This window comes from Lepidochelys olivacea (genome assembly GCF_965140295.1).
Source record: "Lepidochelys olivacea isolate rLepOli2 genome assembly, chromosome: 3".
Classification (NCBI taxonomy): Eukaryota; Metazoa; Chordata; order Testudines; family Cheloniidae; genus Lepidochelys; species Lepidochelys olivacea.
In genome coordinates this window covers 14,657,295-14,679,922 of record NC_140413.1, presented here as the reverse complement: position 1 = coordinate 14,679,922, position 22,628 = coordinate 14,657,295, and the positions used below count along the sequence as shown (strand labels likewise).

Here is a 22,628-nt window from a genome sequence, read left to right as displayed (position 1 = left end):
TGGAAGCTGTTCCATACCCCTAATAATTTTTGTTGTCCTTTTCTGAACCCTTTCCAATTCCAATGTATCTTTTTTGAGATGGGGTGACCACATCTGCATTCAGTATTCAAGATGTGGGCATACCATGGATTTATATAGAGGCAACATGATATTTTCTGTCTTATTATGTATCCCTTTCTTAATGATGCCCAACATTCAGTTTGCTTTTTTTGACTGCTGCTGCACATTGAATGGATGTTTTCAGAGAACTATCTACAATGACTCCAAGATCTCTTTCTTGAGTGGTAACAGCTAATTTAGACCCCATCATTTTATATGTATAGTTGGGATTATGTTTTCCAACGTGCATTACTTTGCACCTATCAACATTCAATTTCATCTGCCGTTTGTTGCCCAGTCACCTAGTTTTGAGAATGAGCTTTCGTGAGCTACAGCTCACTTCATCGGATGCATACCGTGGAAACTGCAGCAGACATTATATACACACAGAGATCATGAAACAATACCTCCTCCCACCCCACTGTTCAGCTGGTAATAGCTTATCTAAAGTGATCATCAAGTTGGGCCATTTCCAGCACAAATCCAGGTTTTCTCACCCCCCTACCCCCATACACACACAAACTCACTCTCCTGCTGGTAATAGCTCATCCAAAGTGACCACTCTTTGATTACCATGCACATTGTAGGGAGAGTGGTCACTTTGGATGAGCTATTACCAGCAGGAGAGTGAGATTGTGTGTGTATGGGGGTGGGGGGTGAGAAAACCTGGATTTGTGCTGGAAATGGCCCACCTTGATTATCATGCACATTGTAGGGAGAGTGGTCACTTTGGATAAGCTATTACCAGCAGGAGAGTGAGTTTGTGTGTGTGGTTTTTGGAGGGGGGTGAGGGGGTGAGAGAACCTGGATTTGTGCAGGAAATGGCCTACCTTGATTATCATACACATTGTGAAGAGAGTTGTCACTTTGGATGGGCTATTACCAGCAGGAGAGTGAATTTGTGTGTGGAGGGATGGAGAGTGAGAAAACCTGGATTTGTGCTGGAAATGGCCCAACTTGATGATCACTTTAGATAAGCTATTACCAGCAGGACAGTGGGGTGGGAGGAGGTATTGTTTCATGATCTCTGTGTGTATATAATGTCTGCTGCAGTTTCCACGGTATGCATCCGATGAAGTGAGCTGTAGCTCACGAAAGCTCATGCTCAAATAAATTGGTTAGTCTCTAAGGTGCCACAAGTACTCCTTTTCTTTTTGCGAATACAGACTAACACGGCTGTTACTCTGAAACCTAGTTTTGAGAGATACTTTTGTAGCTCTTTGCAGTCTGCCTGGGACTTAACTATCTTGAGTAGTTTTGTCTCATCTGCAAATTTTGCCACCTCACTGTTTACCCCTTTTTCCCAATCATTTATGAATATGTTGATTGGACTGGTCCCAGTACAGACCCCTGGGGTTTCAGAGTAGCAGCCGTGTTAGTCTGTATCCACAAAAAGAAAAGGAGTACTTGTGGCACCTTAGAGACTAACAAATTTATTTGAGCATAAGCTTTCGTGAGCTACAGCTCACTTCATCGGATGCATAAAGTGGAAAATACAGTGAGGAAATTTATATACACACAGACCATGAAAAAATGGGTGTTTATCATACACATTGTAAGGAGAGTGATCACTTAAGATGAGCTATTACCAGCAGGAGAATGGGGTGTGGGGAGAGAAAACCTTTTGAAGTGATAATCAAGGTGGGCCATTTCCAGCACATTTCCAGGAGTTAACAAGAACATCTGAGGAACAGTGGGTGGGGGGGAATAAACAAGGGGAAAAAGTTTTACTTTGTGTAATGACTCAACCACTCCCAGTCTCTATTCAAGCCTAAGTTAATTGTATCCAATTTGCAAATTAATTCCAATTCAGCAGTCTCTCGTTGGAGTCTGTTTTCGAAGTTTTTTTGTTGAAGGATAGTCACTTTGAGATCAGAAATCGAGTGACCAGAGAGATTGAAGTGTTCTCCGACTGGTTTAAGAATGTTATAATTCTTGACATCTGATTTGTGTCCATTTATTCTTTTACGTAGAGACTGTCCAGTTTGACCAATATACATGGCAGAGAGGCATTGCTGGCACATGATGGCATATATCACATTGGTAGATGTGCAGGTGAACGAGCCTCTGATAGTGTGGCTGATGTGATTAGGCCCTATGATGGTGTCCCCTGAATATATATGTGGGCACAGTTGGCAACGGGTTTTGTTGCAAGGATAGGTTCCTGGGTTAGTGGTTCTGTTGTGTGGTGTGTGGTTGCTGGTGAGTATTTGCTTCAGGTTGGGGTGCTGTCTGTAAGCAAGGACTGGCCTGTCTCCCAAGATTTGTGAGAGTGATGGGTCATCCTTCAGGATAGGTTGTAGATCCTTGATAATGCGTTGGAGAGGTTTTAGTTGGGGGCTGAAGGTGACGGCTAGTGGCTTTCTGTTATTTTCTTTGTTGGTCCTGTCCTGTAGTAGGTGACTTCTGCTTACTTTTCCGGCTCTGTCAATCTGTTTCTTCACTTCAGCAGGTGGGTATTATAGTTGTAAGAATGCTTGATAGAGATCTTATAGGTGTTTGTCTCTGTCTGAGGGGTTGGAGCAAATGTGGTTGTATCGTAGACAATGGATCATATGGTGTGGTCTGGATGAAAGCTGGAGGCATGTAGGTAGGGATGAATATAAAAATATTGCTCGGGCTTGCAGGAGTGAAATCAGGAAGGCAAAATCACACCTGGAGTTGCAGCTAGCAAGAGATGTTAAGAGTAACAAGAAGGGTTTCTTCAGGTATGTTAGCAACAAGAAGAAAGTCAAGGAAGGTGTGGGCCCCTTACTGAATGAGGAGGCAACCTCGTCACAGAGGATGTAGAAAAAGCTAATGTACTCAATGCTTTTTTTGCCTCTGTCTTCATGAACAAGGTCAGCTCCCAGACTACTGCACTGGGCAGCACAGCATGGGGAGGAGGTGACCAGCCCTCTGTTGAGAAAGAAGTGGTTCGGGACTATTTAGAAAAGCTGGACGAGCACAAGTCCATGGGGCCGTATGCGTTGCATCCGAGAGTGCTAAAGGAGTTGGCGGATGTGACTGCAGAGCCATTGGCCATTATCTTTGAAAACTCATGGCGATCGGGGGAGGTCCCAGATGACTGGAAAAAGGCTAATGTAGTGCCCATCTTTAAAAAAGGGAAGGAGGAGGATCCTGGGAACTACAGGCCAGTCAGCCTCACCTCAGTCCCTGGAAAAATCATGGAGCAGATCCTCAAGGAATCAATTCTGAAGCACTTAGGGGAGAGGAAAGTGAACAGGAACAGTCAGCATGGATTCACCAAGGGCAAGTCATGCCTGACTTATCTAATTGCCTTCTATGACGAGATAACTGGTTCTGTGGATGAAGGGAAAGCAGTGGACGTGTTTTTCCTTGACTTTAGCAAGGCTTTTGACATGGTCTCCCACAGTATTCTTGCCAGCAAGTTAAAGAGGTATGGGCTGGATGAATGGACTATAAGGTGGATAGAAAGCTGGCTAGATTGTTGGGCTCAGCGGGTGTTGATCAATGGCTCCATGTCTAGTTGGCAGCCGGTATCAAGTGGAGTGCCCCAAGGGTCGGTCCTGGGGCCGGTTTTGTTCAATATCTTCATAAATGATCTGGAGGATGGTGTAGATTGCACCCTCAGCAAGTTTGCAAATGACACTAAACTGGGAGGAGAGGTAGATACACTGGAGGGTAGGGATAGGATACAGAGGGACCTAGACAAATTGGAGGATTGGGCCAAAAGAAATCTGATGAGGTTCAACAAGGACAAGTGCAGAGTCCTGCACTTAGGACGGAAGAATCCCATGCACCACTACAGATTAGGGGACCTAATGGCTCGGCAGCAGTTCTGCAGAAAAGGACCTAGGGGTTACAGTGGACGAGAAGCTGGATATGAGTCAACAGTGTGCCCTTGTTGCCAAGAAGGCCAATGGCATTTTGGGATGTATAAGTAGGGGCATTGCCAGCAGATCGAGGGATGTGATCGTTTCCCTCTATTCAACATTGATGAGGCCTCATCTGGAGTACAGTGTCCAGTTTTGGGCCCCACACTACAAGAAGGATGTGGAAAAATTGGAAAGAGTCCAGCAGAAGGCAAAAAAAATGATTAGGGGACTGGAACACATGACTTATGAGGAGAGGCTGAGGGAACTGGGGATGTTTAGTCTTCAGAAGAAAAGAATGAGGGGGGATTTGTTAGCTGCTTTCAACTACCTGAAAGGGGGTTCCAAAGAGGATGGCTCTAGACTGTTCTCAGTGGTAGCAGATGACAGAACAAGGAGTAATGGTCTCAAGTTGCAGTGGGGGAGATTTAGGTTGGATATTAGGAAAAATCTTTTTCACTACGAGGGTGGTGAAACATTGGAATGTGTTACCTAGGGCGGTGATGGAATCTCCTTCTCTAGAAGTTTTTAAGGTCAGGCTTGACAAAGCCCTGGCTGGGATGATTTAGTTGGGGATCGGTCCTGCTTTGAGCCAGGGGTTGGACTAGATGACCTCCTGAGGTCCCTTCCAACCCTGATATTCTATGATTCTATGAATAGTGGTCAGTAGGTTTCCGGTATAGGGTGGTGTTTATGCGACCATAGCTTATTAGCACTGTAGTGTCCAGGAAGTGGATCTCTTGTGTGGACTGGTCCAGGCTGAGGTTGATGGTGGGATGGAAATTGTTGAAATCATGGTGGAATTCCTCAAGGGCTTCTTTACCATGGGTCCAGATGATGAAGATGTCATCAATATAGCGCAAGTAGAGTAGGGGCATTAGGGGACGAGAGCTGAGGAAGCGTTCTAAGTCAGCCATAAAAATGTTGGCATACTGTGGGGCTATGCGGGTACCCATAGCAGTGCCGCTGATCTGAAGGTATACATGGTCCCCAAATGTGAAATAGTTATGAGTGAGGACAAAGTCACAAAGTTCAGCCACCAGGTTTGGTGTGACATTATCGGGGATACTGTTCCTGACGGCTTGTAGTCCATCTTTGTGCAGAATGTTGGTGTACAGGGCTTCTACATCCATAGTGGCCAGGATGGTGTTTTCTGGAAGATCACCGGTGGATTGTAGTTTCCTCAGGAAGTCAGTGGTGTCTCGAAGATAGCTGGGAGTGCTGGTAGCGTAGGACCTGAGGAGGGAGTCTACATAGCCAGACAATCCTGCTGTCAGGGTGCCAATGCCTGAGATGATGGGGCGCCCAGGATTTCCAGGTTTAAAATAAATAAAAGAATAAATGAATAAATGGTAAAAGAATAAATAGACACAAATCAGATGTCAAGAATTATAACATTCTTAAACCAGTCGGAGAACACTTCAATCTCTCTGGTCACTCGATTTCTGACCTAAAAGTGACTATTCTTCAAGAAAAAAACTTCAAAAACAGACTCCAACGAGAGACTGCTGAATTGGAATTAATTTGCAAATTGGATACAATTAACTTAGGCTTGAATAGAGACTGGGAGTGGTTGAGTCATTATACAAAGTGAAACTATTTCCCCCTGTTTATTCCCCCCGCCTCCCCACCACCACCACTGTTAGGTCTGTAATCGAGTGACCAAAGAGACTGAAGTGTTCTCCGACTGGTTTAAGAATGTTATAATTCTTGACGTCTGATTTGTGTCCATTTATTCTTTTACCTAGAGACTGTCCAGTTTGACCAATGTACATGGCAGAGGGGCATTGCTGGCACATGATGGCATATATCACATTGGTAGATGTGCAGGTGAATGAGCCTTTGATAGTGTGGCTGATGCGACTAGGCTCTATGATGGTGTCCCCTGAATATATATGTGGGCACAGTTGGCAACGGGTTTTGTTGCAAGGATAGGTTCCTGGGTTAGTGGTTCTGTTGTGTGGTGTGTGGTTGCTGGTGAGTATTTGCTTCAGGTTGGGGTGCTGTCTGTAAGCAAGGACTGGCCTGTCTCCCAAGATTTGTGAGAGTGATGGGTCATCCTTCAGGATAGGTTGTAGATCCTTGATAATGCGTTGGAGAGGTTTTAGTTGGGGGCTGAAGGTGACGGCTAGTGGCATTCTGTTATTTCCTTTATTTACCTCTCTCCATTTTGAAAACTGACCATTTATTCCTACCCTTTGTTTCCTGTCTTTTAACCAGTTACCAATCCATGAGAGGACCTTCCCTCTTATCCCATGACAGCTTATTTTGCTTAAGAGCCTTTGGTGAGGGACCTTGTCAAAGGCTTTCTGAAAATCTAAGTACACAATATGCACTGGATCTCCCTTGTCCACATGCTTGTTGACCCCCTCAAATTTAAAATCCTGTCTAAATTTATGGACCTTGTCTCAGTGGACTCCAAGTCTCGGCCTTGGTGGATGAGGGCAAGGCCATGGCCAGGTCATAGTTACAGGCTATGCTGGACTCTGTGGACTCAGTGGGGGAGGTTTAGATTGGATATTAGGAAAAACTTTTTCACTAAGAGGGTGGTGAAACACTGGAATGCGTTACCTAGGGAGGTGGTAGAATCTCCTTCCTTAGAGGTTTTTAAGGTCAGGCTTGACAAAGCCCTGGCTGGGATGATTTAACTGGGAATTGGTCCTGCTTCGAGCAGGGGGTTGGACTAGATGACCTTCTGGGGTCCCTTCCAACCCTGATATTCTATGATTCTATGACTCAGCAACTGGCACCATGTCCTCAGGCAATGTGATGCACTGTTACTCCTGGGTGCAGGCCTCTGGCCTCCCAGGAGAGATGCAACAAACTATTCAGAACCTCCCTTTCGAGGGATCCACTGTTCTCAGAGAAAACGGAGTCGAAGCTGCATAGCTTAAAAGACTCCCAAGCCACTCTGAGATCTCTGGGGCTACATACACCAGCCACCCAGCGTAGACATTTTAGGCCCCAGCCTATGTCCTGGCCATATCAAGGTCACCTTAGGCAGGACCATAATAGGAGAAGGGGCAGGAACAAGAACCGGCATAGTCAGTCCCATCCCTCTAACAACTAGGGCTCAGGATCATCGAGACAACTGCCAGGCCCCAGGCAGGCCTTTTGAAGATGTGCTCGAGGGGAACATACCAACCCAAAGCCTGGATCTTTCTTTACCCTTTTTGGCTCATTGGTCCCATGTCTATCATGCATGGTCCCAGATTACCTCTGATCATTGGGTCTGTCTCATGGTAGAACAGGGATGCTCCCTCCAATTCAGTTCAACTCGCCCACACACACCCCTTCCCCATCCCTCTTCAGGAACCCTTCTCATGAGCAACTCCTTATACAGGAGGTTCGAACTCTCCTGTTGGCAGGAGCGGTGGAGGAGGTTCCACTGGAACTAAGGGGTATGGGGTTTTACTCCCAGTATTTCTTAATACCGAAAGCCAAAGGGGGCCTCAGACCCATCTTGGATCTGCACATCCTGAACTGGTTCATGAAGAAACTAAAGTTTTGTATGGTCTCTTTGGCTGCCATTATCCCGTCCCTGGACTGAGGAGATTGGTACGCCGCCCTCGACTTGAAGGGCGCATACTTCCACATTTCCATAATTCCACCCCACAGGCATTTCCTAAGATTTGTAGTGGGGTGCACTCACTACCAATTTACAGTCCTTCCTTTTGGCCTGTCTTCGGCTGCTCGGATATTCACCAAATGCATGTCAGCCACATTCCTGAGGAAAAGGTAAGTTCAGGTATTCCCATACCTCGACAACAGGTTAGTCAAAGGCAATTCCAGAATACAAGTGGAACAACAGGTCAATCTGGTAATGTCTATATTTGGCAGACTGCATCTCCTGCTGAATGCACAAAATTCAACCCTAGCCCCCACTCAGAGAACAGAGTTTAAAAAGGCAGTGTTAGACTCAAGACAAGCCAGAGTGTTCCTACCTCAGTCCCACTTTCAGGCTATGCATGACTTTATACAAGATCTCACACAGTATCTCAAGACTACAGAAAGGGATTGCTTAAAACTCCTTGGGCATATGGCATCTTGCATATACACACTGCAACATGTGAGGCTCAGGCTCAGACCTCTTCAGGCCTGGATTTCATTGGTGTATCGACTGAGCAGAGGGAGTCTGGACAAAGTGATCACAATCCCACCGCGAGTCCTCAGGTCCCTTCAGTGGTAGCTCGATCCCCGAATGGCACGCACAAAGGTCGCCTTCTCCAGACCATGCCCCCCCATTGTGTCTGGTCACTGGTGTGTTGGCAGTGGGGTGGGGAGCGCATCTCGGAGAGCACAGAACTCAATCTGCTACTTCATATCAATGTCAGGGAGCTGAGAGCAGTTCATCTGGTGTGTCAGACCTTGCAGCCTCATTTGAAGGGCAGATGTGTATCAGTTCTGATGGACAATACAACAGCCATGTTTTATATAAACAGTGTGGAGCATGCTCCTCTCTCCTATGTCAGGAAGCCCTCAAGCTCTGGGATTTCTGCATTTCTCACTCAATACTCCTGGAGGCTTCCTACCTCCCCGGGTCTCCGAACAAGCTACCAGACCATCTCAGCAGATCTTTTCACAATCACGAGAGGTCCATTTGCCCAGACATGGTAAACAATATCTTCCAGCAGTGGGGAGTTCCCCAGATCAACTTGTTTGCCACAAGGAGCAACAGGAAATGCCTACAATTCTGCTCTTTCCTGAGTCACAGCCTGGGCTCGTTGGCAGATGCGTTTCTCCTTCCATGGAAAGATCACCTTTTCTATGCATTTCCTCTACACAGGCTATATTCTCAAGTTTGGCAGCCAGGCCTGGCTTGGGATCTTAATCTGGTACTTTTTAAGGCTCATGTAGCCTCCATTCAAGCACTTAGTGACATGCTCACTGCTCTATTTGTCATGGAAAGTGGCGTTCCTGGTCACAATAACTTTAGCTAGAAGGGTGTCTGAGCTCAAAGCCCTCACATCTGACCCTCCTCATACCATCTTTTACAAGGACAAGGTGCAGCTTCGACCGCACTCAGTGTTCCTCCCAAAGGTCATATCTCACTTTCACGTCAATCAAGATTTTTTCGCCCAATCTTTTTCCTGAAGCCTAATGCTAAAATTCAGGAGCAAAGGCTCTACTCCCTGGAAGTTGGGTGGGCATTGGCTTTTTATATTGAACAAAGAAAGCCGTTTCACAAGTTGAACCAGCTGCTTGTCGTGGTGGTTGACAGGATGAAGGGTCTCCTGGTGTCCTCCCAAAGGATATAATCATGGATCACGTCCTGTATCCGGGTATGCTACAACCTGGCGAAGGTCCCTGGCCCCATGCTGTCAGCGCATTCCACTAGAGCGCAGGCATCCTCGGCAGCCTTCCTGGCCCAGGTCCCAATCCAGAAGATCTGTGGAGCAGCAATGTGGTCCTCAGTCCACACCTTCACTTCCCATTATGCTATTACCCAGCATGCCAGGAACGATACAGCATTTGGCAGAGCGGCGCTTCAGTCAGTGATTCCATGAACTCCAACTCTGCTCCTAGGTAAGGCTTGGGAGTCACCTAATTGGAACTGACATGAGCAAGCACTTGAAGAAAAAATGGTTACCTACCTCTCGTAACTGTTGTTCTTCGGGATGTATTGCTCATGTCCATTCCAAACCCACCTGCCTTCCCCCTCTGGTGGAGTACTCCAGCAAGAAGGAACTGGAGAGGCAGTGGGTCGGCAGGGCCGTATATGCGACAACATGAAGGTGTGACTCCATGGGGCGTCTGGGCCAACCCAATGTGTACTGGTAGGGGAAAACCTTCTGGCGACTATGCATATGGTGCACGCACACCTAATTGGAGTGGACATGAGCAGCACATCTTGAAGAACAACAGTTAAGAGAGGTAGCTAACCATTTTTTCTTCACATTACTTGAATTTTATCTTAAGTATTTGGTCTTCTTTTTGCGGCTCTCTGGGAAAGTCTTTTTTGGTTTTGATATCTGCTAAGCCAGAAGGGTAAAATCCCTGTCAGTTCTCTTTTCATCACATTCCACAAGAAAGTATCTGAATGCTGCTTTGATTTTCGTTTGAAACATTTTTTTTCCCTCTCTGATAATCTTTTGTCAGCCTCAGGTTTAGCAAAAATATGTTTAATCTTCATTTTTGAATAGGTGAATATGTGTTAATTTCCTGGCTTATGACAAAAAAGAAAACCAGACAAGTGTTGCTTAGTTTTGTGTTACATTGCAAACATTTTCACATAACTCTACTTTATATATCTGTAAGGTTTGCTCAGTCTGTAGTTTTATATGAGCTAAAGCCTCCCCATAGTAATCCTGATGAAGGCCACTGAATAGCACCATCATAAGAGAGAATAGTATTTATTTAGTATCTTGCATCTAATTTGATTAAACAAATATGGAGTAAATATTACTTTCCTATATAAACAATTTAATGGTACAGGATTTAAATAAATGCTACTTTGTGTAACACCACAGGGAGGAAACATATTCATATGCTCACAATGATGCACGTAATTAGAACATTAGGATAGAATCTAAGCCAACAAAGAACAGTTTCTTCTACTTCGCAAAATTAGTAATCACATCAAAATAATCCTAAATGGTAGCTGGCTTTGGCTGTCAAGTGTGTTTGAAACCGTAGGAGAGGAAACCAATATAATATAAACCTCACATGCTGGTGTGCATACCATAATAAACACTGTGGAAAGAATAGAAATAATTAGTACAGAAGAAATATATTTAAACAAATAGCTCAAATATCAGAAAACATATCATTTATTCAATGCTTAAGAGAGCTAAATGATTATTTAAAAAATTCTACAAGAATGGTTCAGTTATTGATTTCTAATAACTTTATAAATTAACTCGTAAGGAAAAGCAGCATTATGGAATCATGAAGGGCAGTCAGACATATTTATTTAGATTCAATGTGTCCCTTAAATATATAACTTGGAACTAGCTGCATTCATACTGATGCAAAAATTACACAATTGCTTATGAAAGTGGGAAGTCAAAGAGTAGGTGGTTTCAGTATTATTTCTTTTAATATTTTCAGTACTTATTTAGGCTGGGATTTTCAGAGAAGTTGAAGTAAGTTAGGCACCCAACTCCCATTGACTTTCAGTGGCATCCCAGTATATAGAATGTATCTAGTGGGTGGGATAGGTGCTCTGAACCCAGCAATTTCGCCCTGCTTCCAGAAAGTTCACTGCTGGGCGGGGTGGGGGGTGGAAGGGGTGGCAGCTGATCTTGGAGTTAACATCTTTCTGAGCTAGTATTTCAAGCTGTCTGCAGTCTCTTGCAGACATCACTGCATCATTTACATTCATATCACATTTTTCAAACTTTGCTTCACAACTGTAAGAACTACAGAGTTTGTTTTTGTTTTTAATATAATGAAAGCTTTTTGGTCCGTATTGGCTTTTAGACAGTACCAAGAATGCAATACTTTCTTTCCATGTAGATTGCAAAGATTATGGACATGAAAATATTAGACCTCCAGCTTTAATTTCAGAATTTAAATGGAAAAAATAAAGAAGGGGAATGACAATTTAACTTGCTGAAGCTTAAGTTAAAATTTGAGAATTATTCTTGCTATACTTAAAGTTCTTCTGTATGTTTTAATATTTGAAAATTGTAATAGCAGGATTTCATTTTAGAAGTGTGAGTTCATATATGAGTTAAAATAGTAATATAAAAACAGACTTAAGAAATATCACGGTAGACCCTTTGACTTAAGGCTTGACTTCTATTGAAACAGCAATATGTGTACAGGAATGATGGAAGTAATTTTAGTAAAGTAGTGTATATGTGCTTCCATTATTTAATTTGCTTCATGCAATAATAAATCACTAATTGTTTGCATCTATCAACAAGCAGGTTTGATCGTCTGGGAAAGGCTTAGGAAATAGAGATTCTATATTTTTTTGCCATTTTCTGTGAGTGATTGTAATTTAACATAACTTATCTTATACATGTAATATGGGGCCCAACTGTGAGCCTGCATGCCCATCCATAGAGAGAAAAAGGTGTCTGTAAGGAACCACCTCACTCTCCGCAATAGGCTATCAGCATCCCTAGACCCTGCATGGCAGTGGAGAGCAGCTACCACTTCCTTCTCCTACTCAAGTGGACAGGGAAGTGGGGAGACCCCGGAATACCTCCTTAGCCCCAAACAGCCTGAGCTGGTAGAGGGGGAAGTAATCTGCACCAAAAAAAGGCTGGCTCAGTTTATTTCCCCATGGAGCAAAGGTAACACAGAGACTGAAGGTGCTAATCCAGCACTTTGCAAGGTGCTAATCCAGCACTTTGAGTCAGATGTGGATTGTAATATTCATCGTGCCTCAGTGTAAATATAGCAAATCCATTTAGCTAGCACTATTTAGTAAGTAGCATTCAATTGTGTCTCTTCATTTTCTTTGTTTCTTCTCCGAAACCTTCTTTTTTAATGTTGTCCGTGGATGAAATTCACCCAAAACCCATCTCAACCCCCAGAATAGTACTCTGGCTTTGTGCAGGGGATGGCCATTGGCATGAAATGGGTAAATTACTACTCCACTTGCTCCATCTAGTTAAAAAAATGGCTGACTGGATTTTTCTATTCTGTTTATGTTCAGAAGGGTCTTTTGGAAGAGCTGAAGAGCAACAACACCAAACATGCTGAAAGCTACTTCTCCTCTGCCCCTTTTTCTTCCTGTAAACATATGCCTGCTGCTTGCTGACTTTTCCATTTCAGGTCTGCTGAGGTTACTGGTAAACGCCCTCTTACAACGTCTGAGAAAGTATGTGTACAATCAACAAAACAGTGAAGATGACTATGTCCAAAAATTTGTCAAGTGTACAATACAAACAGACCGGCACAATTTGCCACTATATTCTCTCTCCATTACAGTAATCTTTAGGATTTTATTTGTATAACAATAGCAGATTTAAAAATGTTCAGATGGAAATGTGAGGCTAGTTTCTGGATTCCAGCTAATGTGTACACCGTGCAGTTCAGGAGAGAGGGGTGCAATCTGAAGGTCACTGTGTGCAAGGCTGGTTCTCCCCAACATACATTAGAATAATCTGAAGACTGATCTGTGGCATCTCTACACCACCCTTTGGGATGATTCCCCTGGAGCCAGACAGGCTGTAGGACCAAGTAGGGCTGATGAAACAAGAGGATCAAACCAATGATTTTCCAGTTGATGGCTTCTCTTTCACTAGAATAACTGAAAAATTAGTTTTGTTTTTTGTGCTCCTACTAATACTTGTCTGTGTTAAGGTATTTTCAAGGCCACTTGTAGGACACTTTGGTTTGTTCCATTGGTGGTAGTTTGGTAATTCATGATGGGGGCCTCTGGGAGTTACTGTAATAGAAATAAGGCTAATAACAAGGAAGTCAAGTGACTTGCCAAAGTTCCTGAGTGAGTGAGTGACTCAGATTTAAAGCCCAAAGTCTGTTCAGATTCCTAGTCCTTTATGTCAATCATGCCACCAAACAGCTTTGTATTTTCTTATTGTCCTCTTTACACCTTAAACTGGCTGCTGATTTTTAGTACAGAACAGAGAGCTAGATCTTGAAACATGTGTAGAAAGATGAAAAAGGAAGCTTGAAGGCTCAAAGAATTGGTAATTGATGCTGCTCTTTTATGTTCGACATCACTGCTCTGAATATGGCCCAAATCGTGGCATCTGAAAGTTATCATCTGATGGCTGCTATGAAGGAATAGTGAAATAACTTGGTGATTTCTGTCTAGCTACTAGTGAACAAATATCCACATTTTTAAAAACATCACAAATTGTACCCTTGACAGCAGTGTCTTATCAGAGTGTCCAAGGACTGAATTGTCATGGAGGCTGAACTAAACTCTCTTAGTCCACTTTAGGGTTGAGAATCAAGTCACTACCTCTAATTAGAGTGCTGAAATTCACCCTCTGAGGAGGGCTAGCAAAAGCCTATGCACCACTAAAGACCTCAGAATAGAATGCGGGGCTTTATTCTCCCAGTTTGGCACCCTGGCACCTGTTGCACCATTAAATACACTTCAAGAAAATATATTAGCCTTGATAATGGCTTCCTAATAACTGAAAATTAATTGAAATCCGTCAACCTTCAAAATGAAGCTTACCTTTTCAGAACACAGTTCAGGGATTTAGTCATGCATTTAAAACACTGTGCCCCTACTAAACCTTTACCTACTAGTGTGCTATGATAATAGACCACATAATGTAATAGTTCTCTCAGTGCACTTTGTCTCTTTAACGCCTATACAGTGCTGACTTGTAAAAACACTTTTTAATATCTTTCCCTATTACATTAAAACTAGAATTTCTGGCAAAAGCTTTATTTGCTCATAAAAATGGTATATGAAAAAGCCTAAAATTAAAAACTGTGTTTACGTCTAACACTTACGTGCCTTCAAAGTATACTGGAGTACTATGTATAGAATATACTAAAAGCTACTTATAGTTTTGTACCCAAGTTCATAATAAGCTATTGTTGCACCTTTTTGGCACAGTGGAAGATTAAAAGAATTATTATTTTTGATATACGCATAAAAAACCCCAATTTGTAACCAGATGAACTATGATCTAATTTACCTTCATAATGAAAGCAAAAGCGTAGTTTCTTAAAGCATTATTTTTGGCTCTGACCACTTTAAAGGTACGCAAACGTTAGCACTTAGCCTTTCTTAGCACCGTTCTTTAATGTAGTTTAAGAACTGTAATGATTGTTTCACAAATACAACCTGTTTGGTTTCCAGCCTTTTACCTATTTTGTTAAAATATTTTCTTTACAATGTTTGCCGCAATTGTTTGTTGTGAAAAAATTCATTGTGAAAAAACAGACTGTATTGATTGAGGTAACTGTTACTGTCACAGCAGAGTGAGTACTCCTTTAATCAAATTTATAATTTGTAGAAGTTACAAAAAGAAAGAGAGAGAGAAAAATAAATAAGCCCTAAGGTGACTATTAACATATTCTAGTTAACTCATTAAACCAGTAATTAACTTTTAAAGTACTATTCCCCAGTATTTCTTCTCAGATTTTAAAATATAGTTACAGTATATACTACTTTCTTTGTAACGTGCAAAATTGTAAAATATACTTAGTTTTCATGAACTCATTTGCACTGCTATAATTAGGGTTATTTCAACACTTTTATTTTCAGGGATTCATAATTTTATTGTAATAAAAATTCTGAGGTTTCTTTTCTTTTTTTCCTAATTTTGAGAAAATTGGGCTTGCCTTTTTTTTTGTTCTTAAAAGGCTAAATATGTGTGGGTGCTTCCTGTGCATTAAAATAGCTCAAAATAAAATGTTTTCAAATATTGACTAAGCATATTTAATAATTTAAAGATAAAAAACTATTAATATACGGTAGCTTTGCACTCAGACTACAGCAAGTTCTGTTCCTAGTGCCCAACCTGAGTGCTCTAATTCGAGTAGGGATTAGGGAACTCCACAGGAAGATGGTGGGAAACAATCCTACATCTTCACCAGGGGTCAGGGCAGCACTGATGCCACTTCACAGTTGTTACTGCAGCCTCAGCATGGGAATAGTCTTCATAGCCCCTACACTACATCCCACCCCCAAACACCATGTGGAGACAGTGGCAGTAGATCCACTTGCCCTATCACTGGCTGTTCCATCCTAAAAAGCCATTGCACTTGAGGCTGACTTTGCTCCCATTGAAGCCAATGGCAAAACTCCTATAGACTGCAGTGATGCATAACTGGACCTGATGTTCCGAGGGAGCTGAGCTATACAGAGCTTGAAGTATATATCCTCTATGCAATTTCCTGAAATCCCCCTTCCCCACACAACATGATCATAGGAATTCTCCTGAAGCCAGGGCCCTCAGTCCCTAGGAAGGGAAGGAATTGAAACGTTGTATATTAATAGTAATTCTGACAGTCACGACAGTTCATTACAATACAATTATAGCTTTGCACTCAGATATTGTGGTTATATGAGTCAATTATATGCTGTTTAAAACTATAAATACATATTTTGCCCCCAGCCTGGACTATGTGGCATATACTTTTAAAAAAATGCCTAAATACATATTTACCTGAATGTGTTCCAGTTACTCAGGTAAATATGTATGTACCAGTTCAGAAGTAGTTATGGGCTCTTTGAATAAATAATTCATATTTTATAACCTTGCATGAAAGAATTATTCTCCTGTTTTGCCTTTTTTTAAAAAAAAAATTGAAGAAATAAAATACAGAGCTTCGTTGTGCTTTCACTAAATTAAGGAGGTGCACCAACCAACTAAACCGAGAAAATTCAACTATGTAGCTCCTATTGTGTTGGTATGAACTAAGGACATTAAGCCAGATTTTGATCTTGCTTGCACTAGTGTAAATCCAGAATACTTCTGTTGAAATCAGTGAAGTTATTCTGGATTTTCTTGGGTGTAAATGAGGCCTGAGTCTGGCCAAATGTGCTTCGTTTACACCATTATTTTGTTGGTAAGGAAGGAGAAGCCTTCATTTTAAATTATTTTTGTCACATTCATATCTTCATTGTCATTTGAAAGAAGATTTGTTTGTAGTTGACATAAATTAAGATGTCATTTTTTTGTGATTGGAAGAAGAATGTTGTAAGGATAATGCAAGTGTCTTAAACGATGGTATTTTCTGCACAGAGAGGAGTTACACTAAGATATCTTTTCAGTTTCAGTAGTTCTCCAATTTTATGATATTTGAAAAGGCTGCGTTGCATTATTGTCCATGCCAAGGTCAGTTTTTGAAACACTTATAAATGTATTGGCCCAAATTCACCCATAGGGTAACTCTGTTGACTTGATCTGAGTTACACCAGGGATAAATGCAACCCATTCTTTTTATATTTTTCCCCAGCCTCTTTATATTTTATGCTGGAAATATAAGTACCTTGTGTGCCCTCAGACTAATCAGAATAAGAAGCAGTTTTGCCTTTGCCAAAAAATAGAACGATCATTTTTCACATTCTTACATTTTCCAGTTCAGTTTCAAGTAAGATTATGTTACTGTGACTTCTGAATTCCTGAAAACTCTCTGCTCTCTGTCGCTGTAAAGGCCCAAGTGAGCATTTCAAGGAAAAATCTGAAGCTTTTCATGCAGTATGTTTTGTGTTGTGCATACCAGATACAGTTAACGTTTTGTGTGCATGTGATTAGTGTGGAAAAAAATTAATGCAGTCCAGTATTATGATTTATGGACTGAATCCTTTGCCCACTGAACACTTGCCAAAATGAAAATCTTTTTTTTCTCCTTTGGATATTAGAAACAGCTACTGTTTTTGTTGATCTTTTTAACTTCTGAATAGGTCTATTTCAAGACATAGCAGCATGGGAGCTCAGATTAATAATATACTTATTCAGCCAGTGATGCTGAGTGAAACCATTGCTAGCATGAGTATGAAGGATAGAATTTCTACAAATTATTTTCAGGTGCATTAATGTATTTCTGAAAGTGGAGTATGGAGGCATTTTTGCATGAAAAGAAATGAGATATATATTTTTTGTATCATGTTGCAGGTGTACACATGAGTTTTAATGTAATTGTATTCCTCCCACCAGCTGAGAAAGACGGGGATGAAAGCAAACATCCTGTGATGAAATTCTCCTTACTGGAAAAATATTTCCCAAGCTTGGGATAGGGAAGCAACTAGTCCAATGAGAACTCTGTCCCCCCACCTGGTGTTCAAAGTGACCGCCAGCCTGATTCAAAGCCCATTGGATTCAGTGGAAGGAATTCCAGTGACTTCATTGGGTTTGGGATTAGGCCTCATTAGCCCAGCAACTTGTTATTTATCAGTTTGCCATAGGTTTGGTGTCAACTCGTGTTATGCTGTCTTTAAAATGGACTCTTTGGGACTTGGAAGTGGACTCTTTGCGCAATTTTCTTGAAGCCACCCACATTGCTGTTGGTGTAAAGGGGGTTATTTATTATATGTTCCATTAAAGGCTCTTCTCAGGAGACCTTTGATCCATGGACAGAAGACTCAATGGACTTGGAGGTCTTGCTGGCCTGTAGAGGCACAACCTTTAGGCCACAATGATTATAATGTAGATGAAGGCAGTTCTTTCCCTTCGCACTCCCGTGGCAGCCATAATCTAAACCTATGCAATTGCTCAATTCTTTCTTTGTGTCCTTCAAGTCTGAGTGAAAAAGAACATTCCTAGTGTATGGATAAGATTGGTACTGTTGAAAGTGAAGGACTTTTCCCTAAAAATGTCTTCCTGTATATTTATAGAATTAATGTTTGCTATTGCCCAGAAATTCTCAGCAGAATCAGCCAGCTAGTCTGCCCCTTTTATAGGAAGAGCTTTGCTTTTTACTTGTCTGCATTAGAGGACTCATGTCTGTTCTCTAGACTGCACTAGAAAATGTTTTGAAGAAAAGAAATGGTAGAAATTACAATTGTATATGCTGAGAAACAAGAGGTTTTACTTTTAAATGCAGCATTATGATTGTTGAGATATGCCAAAAGCTTTTCAGTCTTTATATAATTTATGGCTGGAATTTTGGTTAATGGGAGTTGGGTGATTGACTCCCTTCGGCACTTCTGAAAGTCCCAGCCTATATTTTTAAGATGATCTATATTTTCCAACATGTCACCACAGTGTATTTATCTGAACCTATTTTGAAACCTACTAAATACAACATATATTACAGAAGCCATAGTTGTACATTTCTTTGTTTTTATCAGTTGCAGCAAGCAGCTGAAGTTTCTCAGATGAGAGGAGCTCGAGTCATCTCTGCTGAAGATCTTCTGTTTTTGATGCGCAAAGATAAGGTACAGTAATAAGCTAGTCAATTTATATTATGAACTGTAAGTTAGACAATGTGTATGTTAGTTTAATCTGTTCACTTAGTTTAAACCAAGGGAGGCATCCTTATGAATAGCAATTTGTAAAAAGGATAATGTCATTATAATTAGTTCAGTTTTAGTTTCTGGGATAACTTCAACTTATCAATAGATTTTTCACTTGATTGTTTTCACCTGCACTGGCAGAGTGATAGCAAGTTGACCTAGTAGGTTGTTTTCATCTCAAATAATAATTTAGACTATGATAAGCCGTAGCCTCTCTCTCCCTTCCACTTATATCATTAACAATCATTATAACATCCTTCCGCTTACCTGAACTCTGGCTCCTGATGTGACACTTGGCACAGCTCTGTCCTTTCCCCTCTCTACATCTAGGATGTCAATAAATCATGTCTGTTTTTTAATAATATTTCCCCAAATCATCTCTCTTCCTTCTTCCTCCCTCCCAAACAAGCTTCCAAAACCCTGGTTGATATCCCATTCCTCTCTCATCTTGAGTATTGGCACCCTCAAACTGTACACTCCAGTTAATCCTGCATGTTGCAACTAAAATCGTCTTCAGCTCTCATTATTATGAATTTTTCCTTCTTATTTGAATCCTTCTGCAGGCCTCTGATCTCCTTCTACATCAGATTTTACATTTTCATCAATCAACATGTCTTACTGTATTTTGGCATCCATCTTCCACAGCCAGCTGTGGTTTGCACTGTCACCAAACATGAAATACCTTCTCTGATCCTGCTTGCCACTTCTCCTTCAAATCCCTCTCTTGATTAGTCTTCCACTGCTGACCTCCATTTCCTCCCCTCGATTTCCTCAAAATAAGAACGTTAGCTTATAAAAATAAACTACAATATCTAACAGACTCCTAGCCAATTCAACATCTATCCTAAAGTATTTTAAGGTCAGAAACTAACAAGATGTATATATGACCTTTTCTTTCTTCACAATCAGGTCTCATTGTCTACTTAGATAGTAATCTCTTTGCAACATGGACCACCATTTCATTATTATACCGGGGCTACCAGCAACTCTGTTGTTAAAGTTGCCTTTTATAAGACTTCATTTTCAGTTGCTTATAACTTTGTCAAATTTTAACCATTTGGACTGAAATTTTTCTTGCCAAGTGTCTCCTCAGGCTGAAATTTTGTGGAAAATTTCAACTAAAATGATGTACACTTTTCTAAGAACTAAGCTAGGGACAAATACACTTTTTTGGCCATGTTAAAAATATTCCGGTGACCTTTGCTTTGTGAGGCTCTAGTCCCTCCATGCTGTGAAATATGAACTTGAAATTTGGCAAGAGTGTGGTCTGTGTGTCAAGAATGTGCTTTTTGCCATCCCCATGAAAATGCACCCAAATTAGGTCAAGTTATAAGCCTTTGAAAAATCAGTTTGCACATGCTCAGTAGAGACTTCCTAGAGCTTAACAGATAAAAATTCTAAGGATTCCATCTATAATGAACATGTTCCAGCTGACATGACTGAGCGTGACTTTCCATGCACTGGCGGCTCTGGGCTGGTGCAGACATGTTGGGCTGGGTACAAGAATTGAGACCAGGAAACCTGTCTCTCCTGTGCTTGCAATGCCCCCATTGCTGATGTGCAGCATGGAAGAAGAAGCTACCTGATATAAATATAGATGGGACAAGAACCAAAGCTGGCATGCGCGGGGGGGACCAAATGAGACAAGTTGCTCGGGGTAACCCATGACTGGGACTGGAAGATGGGGTTGCAGGGTGGGAACTGGGACTGACTCGGCCAGGAGACTTACATTGGGAGCAGGGGTTAGAGACTAAGACTGGCTGGGCAAGAAGACAGGAAATGGGAAGCAGTGTGACAGTGGGAAGACCGATCTGCTGGTGTGGGGTGGGGAGACAGATCTGATGAGGAGCTAGGATGCCGGGGAACAGCTGGGACTGGCTGAGCAAAGAGACTGGGAGAAAGAACTGGGTGGAAGGAGGAGCTTAGATGAGAAGGCTGGGAACGAGACAGAGAAGGGAATAACTTAAGTGAGGGGGGAGGCATCGGGAGATGGGGGGAAGGGAGAAAGACACATTGGTGTTTCAGCCAGCATGCGGGAACTGGAACTGACTGATCAAGGAGACTGAAGACAAGGAGTTGTTGGGGTGGGAAGGAACTGGAATGCCTAGGCAAAGAGACCAGGACTGAGAGCAAAAGTTGGAGGGACAGCTTGGCAAAGAAATGGTAAAGCACGTTCTCCTCCAGAGCCTGAAATGGAACCCAAGATTCCTGAGTCTCACCATTCCTCTGCTGTCAGCAAATATCTATGAAACCCACTGGCACAGTGTCTCATTCCCCTCTAGTAGAGGATGGCTAATTACTACTGCTGTCAGTTACTCAGTTGGCTCAAATGGCAGAGGTCTGTGTGGTGGATCTGCAGATTCCAACCCTGCTGATGATCCACGTGATGGATTTTCTATTTTTTAGTTTGCTTTTTAAGAAATTAGAAAGTTGCACACAAAAACTGCTGAAAGAATATTATTAAGGTTGCAAAGTCAAGCACTCAAAAGTAAGGAAACTGAACAATGAAGAGAAAATAAAATATTGAGTAGCTGCTGTTCAAGTAAGCTTTGTCCATCCTGTGCACTGAATGACGCAGGTGTCCTGTGGAAAAAATAGTATCTGGTCATGTAATTAAAGTTGCAATCCATACACCCCAGGGTCAAAATTAAGATTGTGTAGGCAACTGTAAATCTGGCATTTCCTAACTTAAAAGTGCTTGATATTTCAACTTAAATAATGTTATTGTAATATAATTTCCTGCCTGTCTGTCTCTCTCTTCTCTCCTCCCTCCCTCGCTGTGAGATGAAGGGCTCCTACTCTATTTGGTGCCTGCACTGAGCTGAGGATGGGCAGCTGAGGCCATGTGCGAGGTCTGGGGTGGGGCAGTGTATGTTGTGATAAAGGGAGCCCTAGAATGGGGTCTCTGCTGCTGCTGTGGTGTGGTGGCCTTAAAATGTTCATATTCTGTTACTGTTCTGGTATGTTGCCAAAAATTGCCTGAGGAATGCAAGCAAGAGAAGGGAAATGGTGATTTTAAACAGTTTAATATTGCAGCCAAACCTGACTGGAATTTTATGGGACAAATGACACAATTCTAGCCTCAGTGCTCTGTCCCTCCTGCATTTTGTAGGCTTGCTGCAAACAATGGAGCTGCTAGAGCTTCTCAGAAAAAGACTATAAGAATACTTTGTAATGGAAAGTGTCATGCAACCCCATATTTTGGTTGCCTTAGTTTTTTCTATTATAATAAGTAGACAAATTCAGAAATAAGGTGTACATGTTTGACTATGAAGGTAATTAACCACTGGAACAATTTTCCAGGGGTTGTGGTGGATTCTCTATCACTGACCATTTTTAAATTGAGATTGGATGTTTTTCTAAAAGATGAACTCTAGGCATTATTTTGGGGAAGTTCTATGGCCTGAACTATACAGAAGGTCCCACTAGATGATCACTGTGGTCCCTTCTAGCCTTGGGATCTATGGATAAGTATTCTGGTCAAGAAATGAAATAATTTGGACTAAAAATGTTGAAATCATTTTCATTCCCCAGGTTTACACAAGGAACAAATTTTCAAAATTCAACATTTTCTTTGATTTTTTTTAATATTTTTCATTTTCTACCTTTTCCTTTTTTCCCCTTTTTTCTCTATCCCACTTGTTCTTTCTTTAATCACTACCCTTTTTTCTTCTTTTGTCACTAAATAAGGTAAGAAAGGAAAGGGAAAGGGATACCAATAAACCAAAGAAACCCAAAAAGCTGAGAAACTGCAACAGTTTGTGTTTTCTGATTTTGTCAAAGCACAAATTCTTGATAATTTTTCATTTTGAAAAATGGCCTATTTTTGACATATCATTTGAAAA

At 41.6% G+C, this 22,628-nt stretch overlaps 1 protein-coding gene across 16 annotated transcripts in view; it reads left to right on the top strand.

Moving 5' to 3' along the window:
• SUPT3H (SPT3 homolog, SAGA and STAGA complex component) overlaps positions 1-22,628 on the top strand; it is a 474,120-nt gene that overhangs the window by 321,589 nt on the left and 129,903 nt on the right. For all 16 annotated transcript variants that reach the window (XM_084624565.1, XM_084624561.1, XM_084624553.1 and 13 more), the window contains one exon: positions 18,619-18,705. In XM_084624565.1, the coding sequence (XP_084480691.1) occupies positions 18,619-18,705 (87 nt within the window). The remainder of the gene's footprint in view (positions 1-18,618; positions 18,706-22,628) is intronic.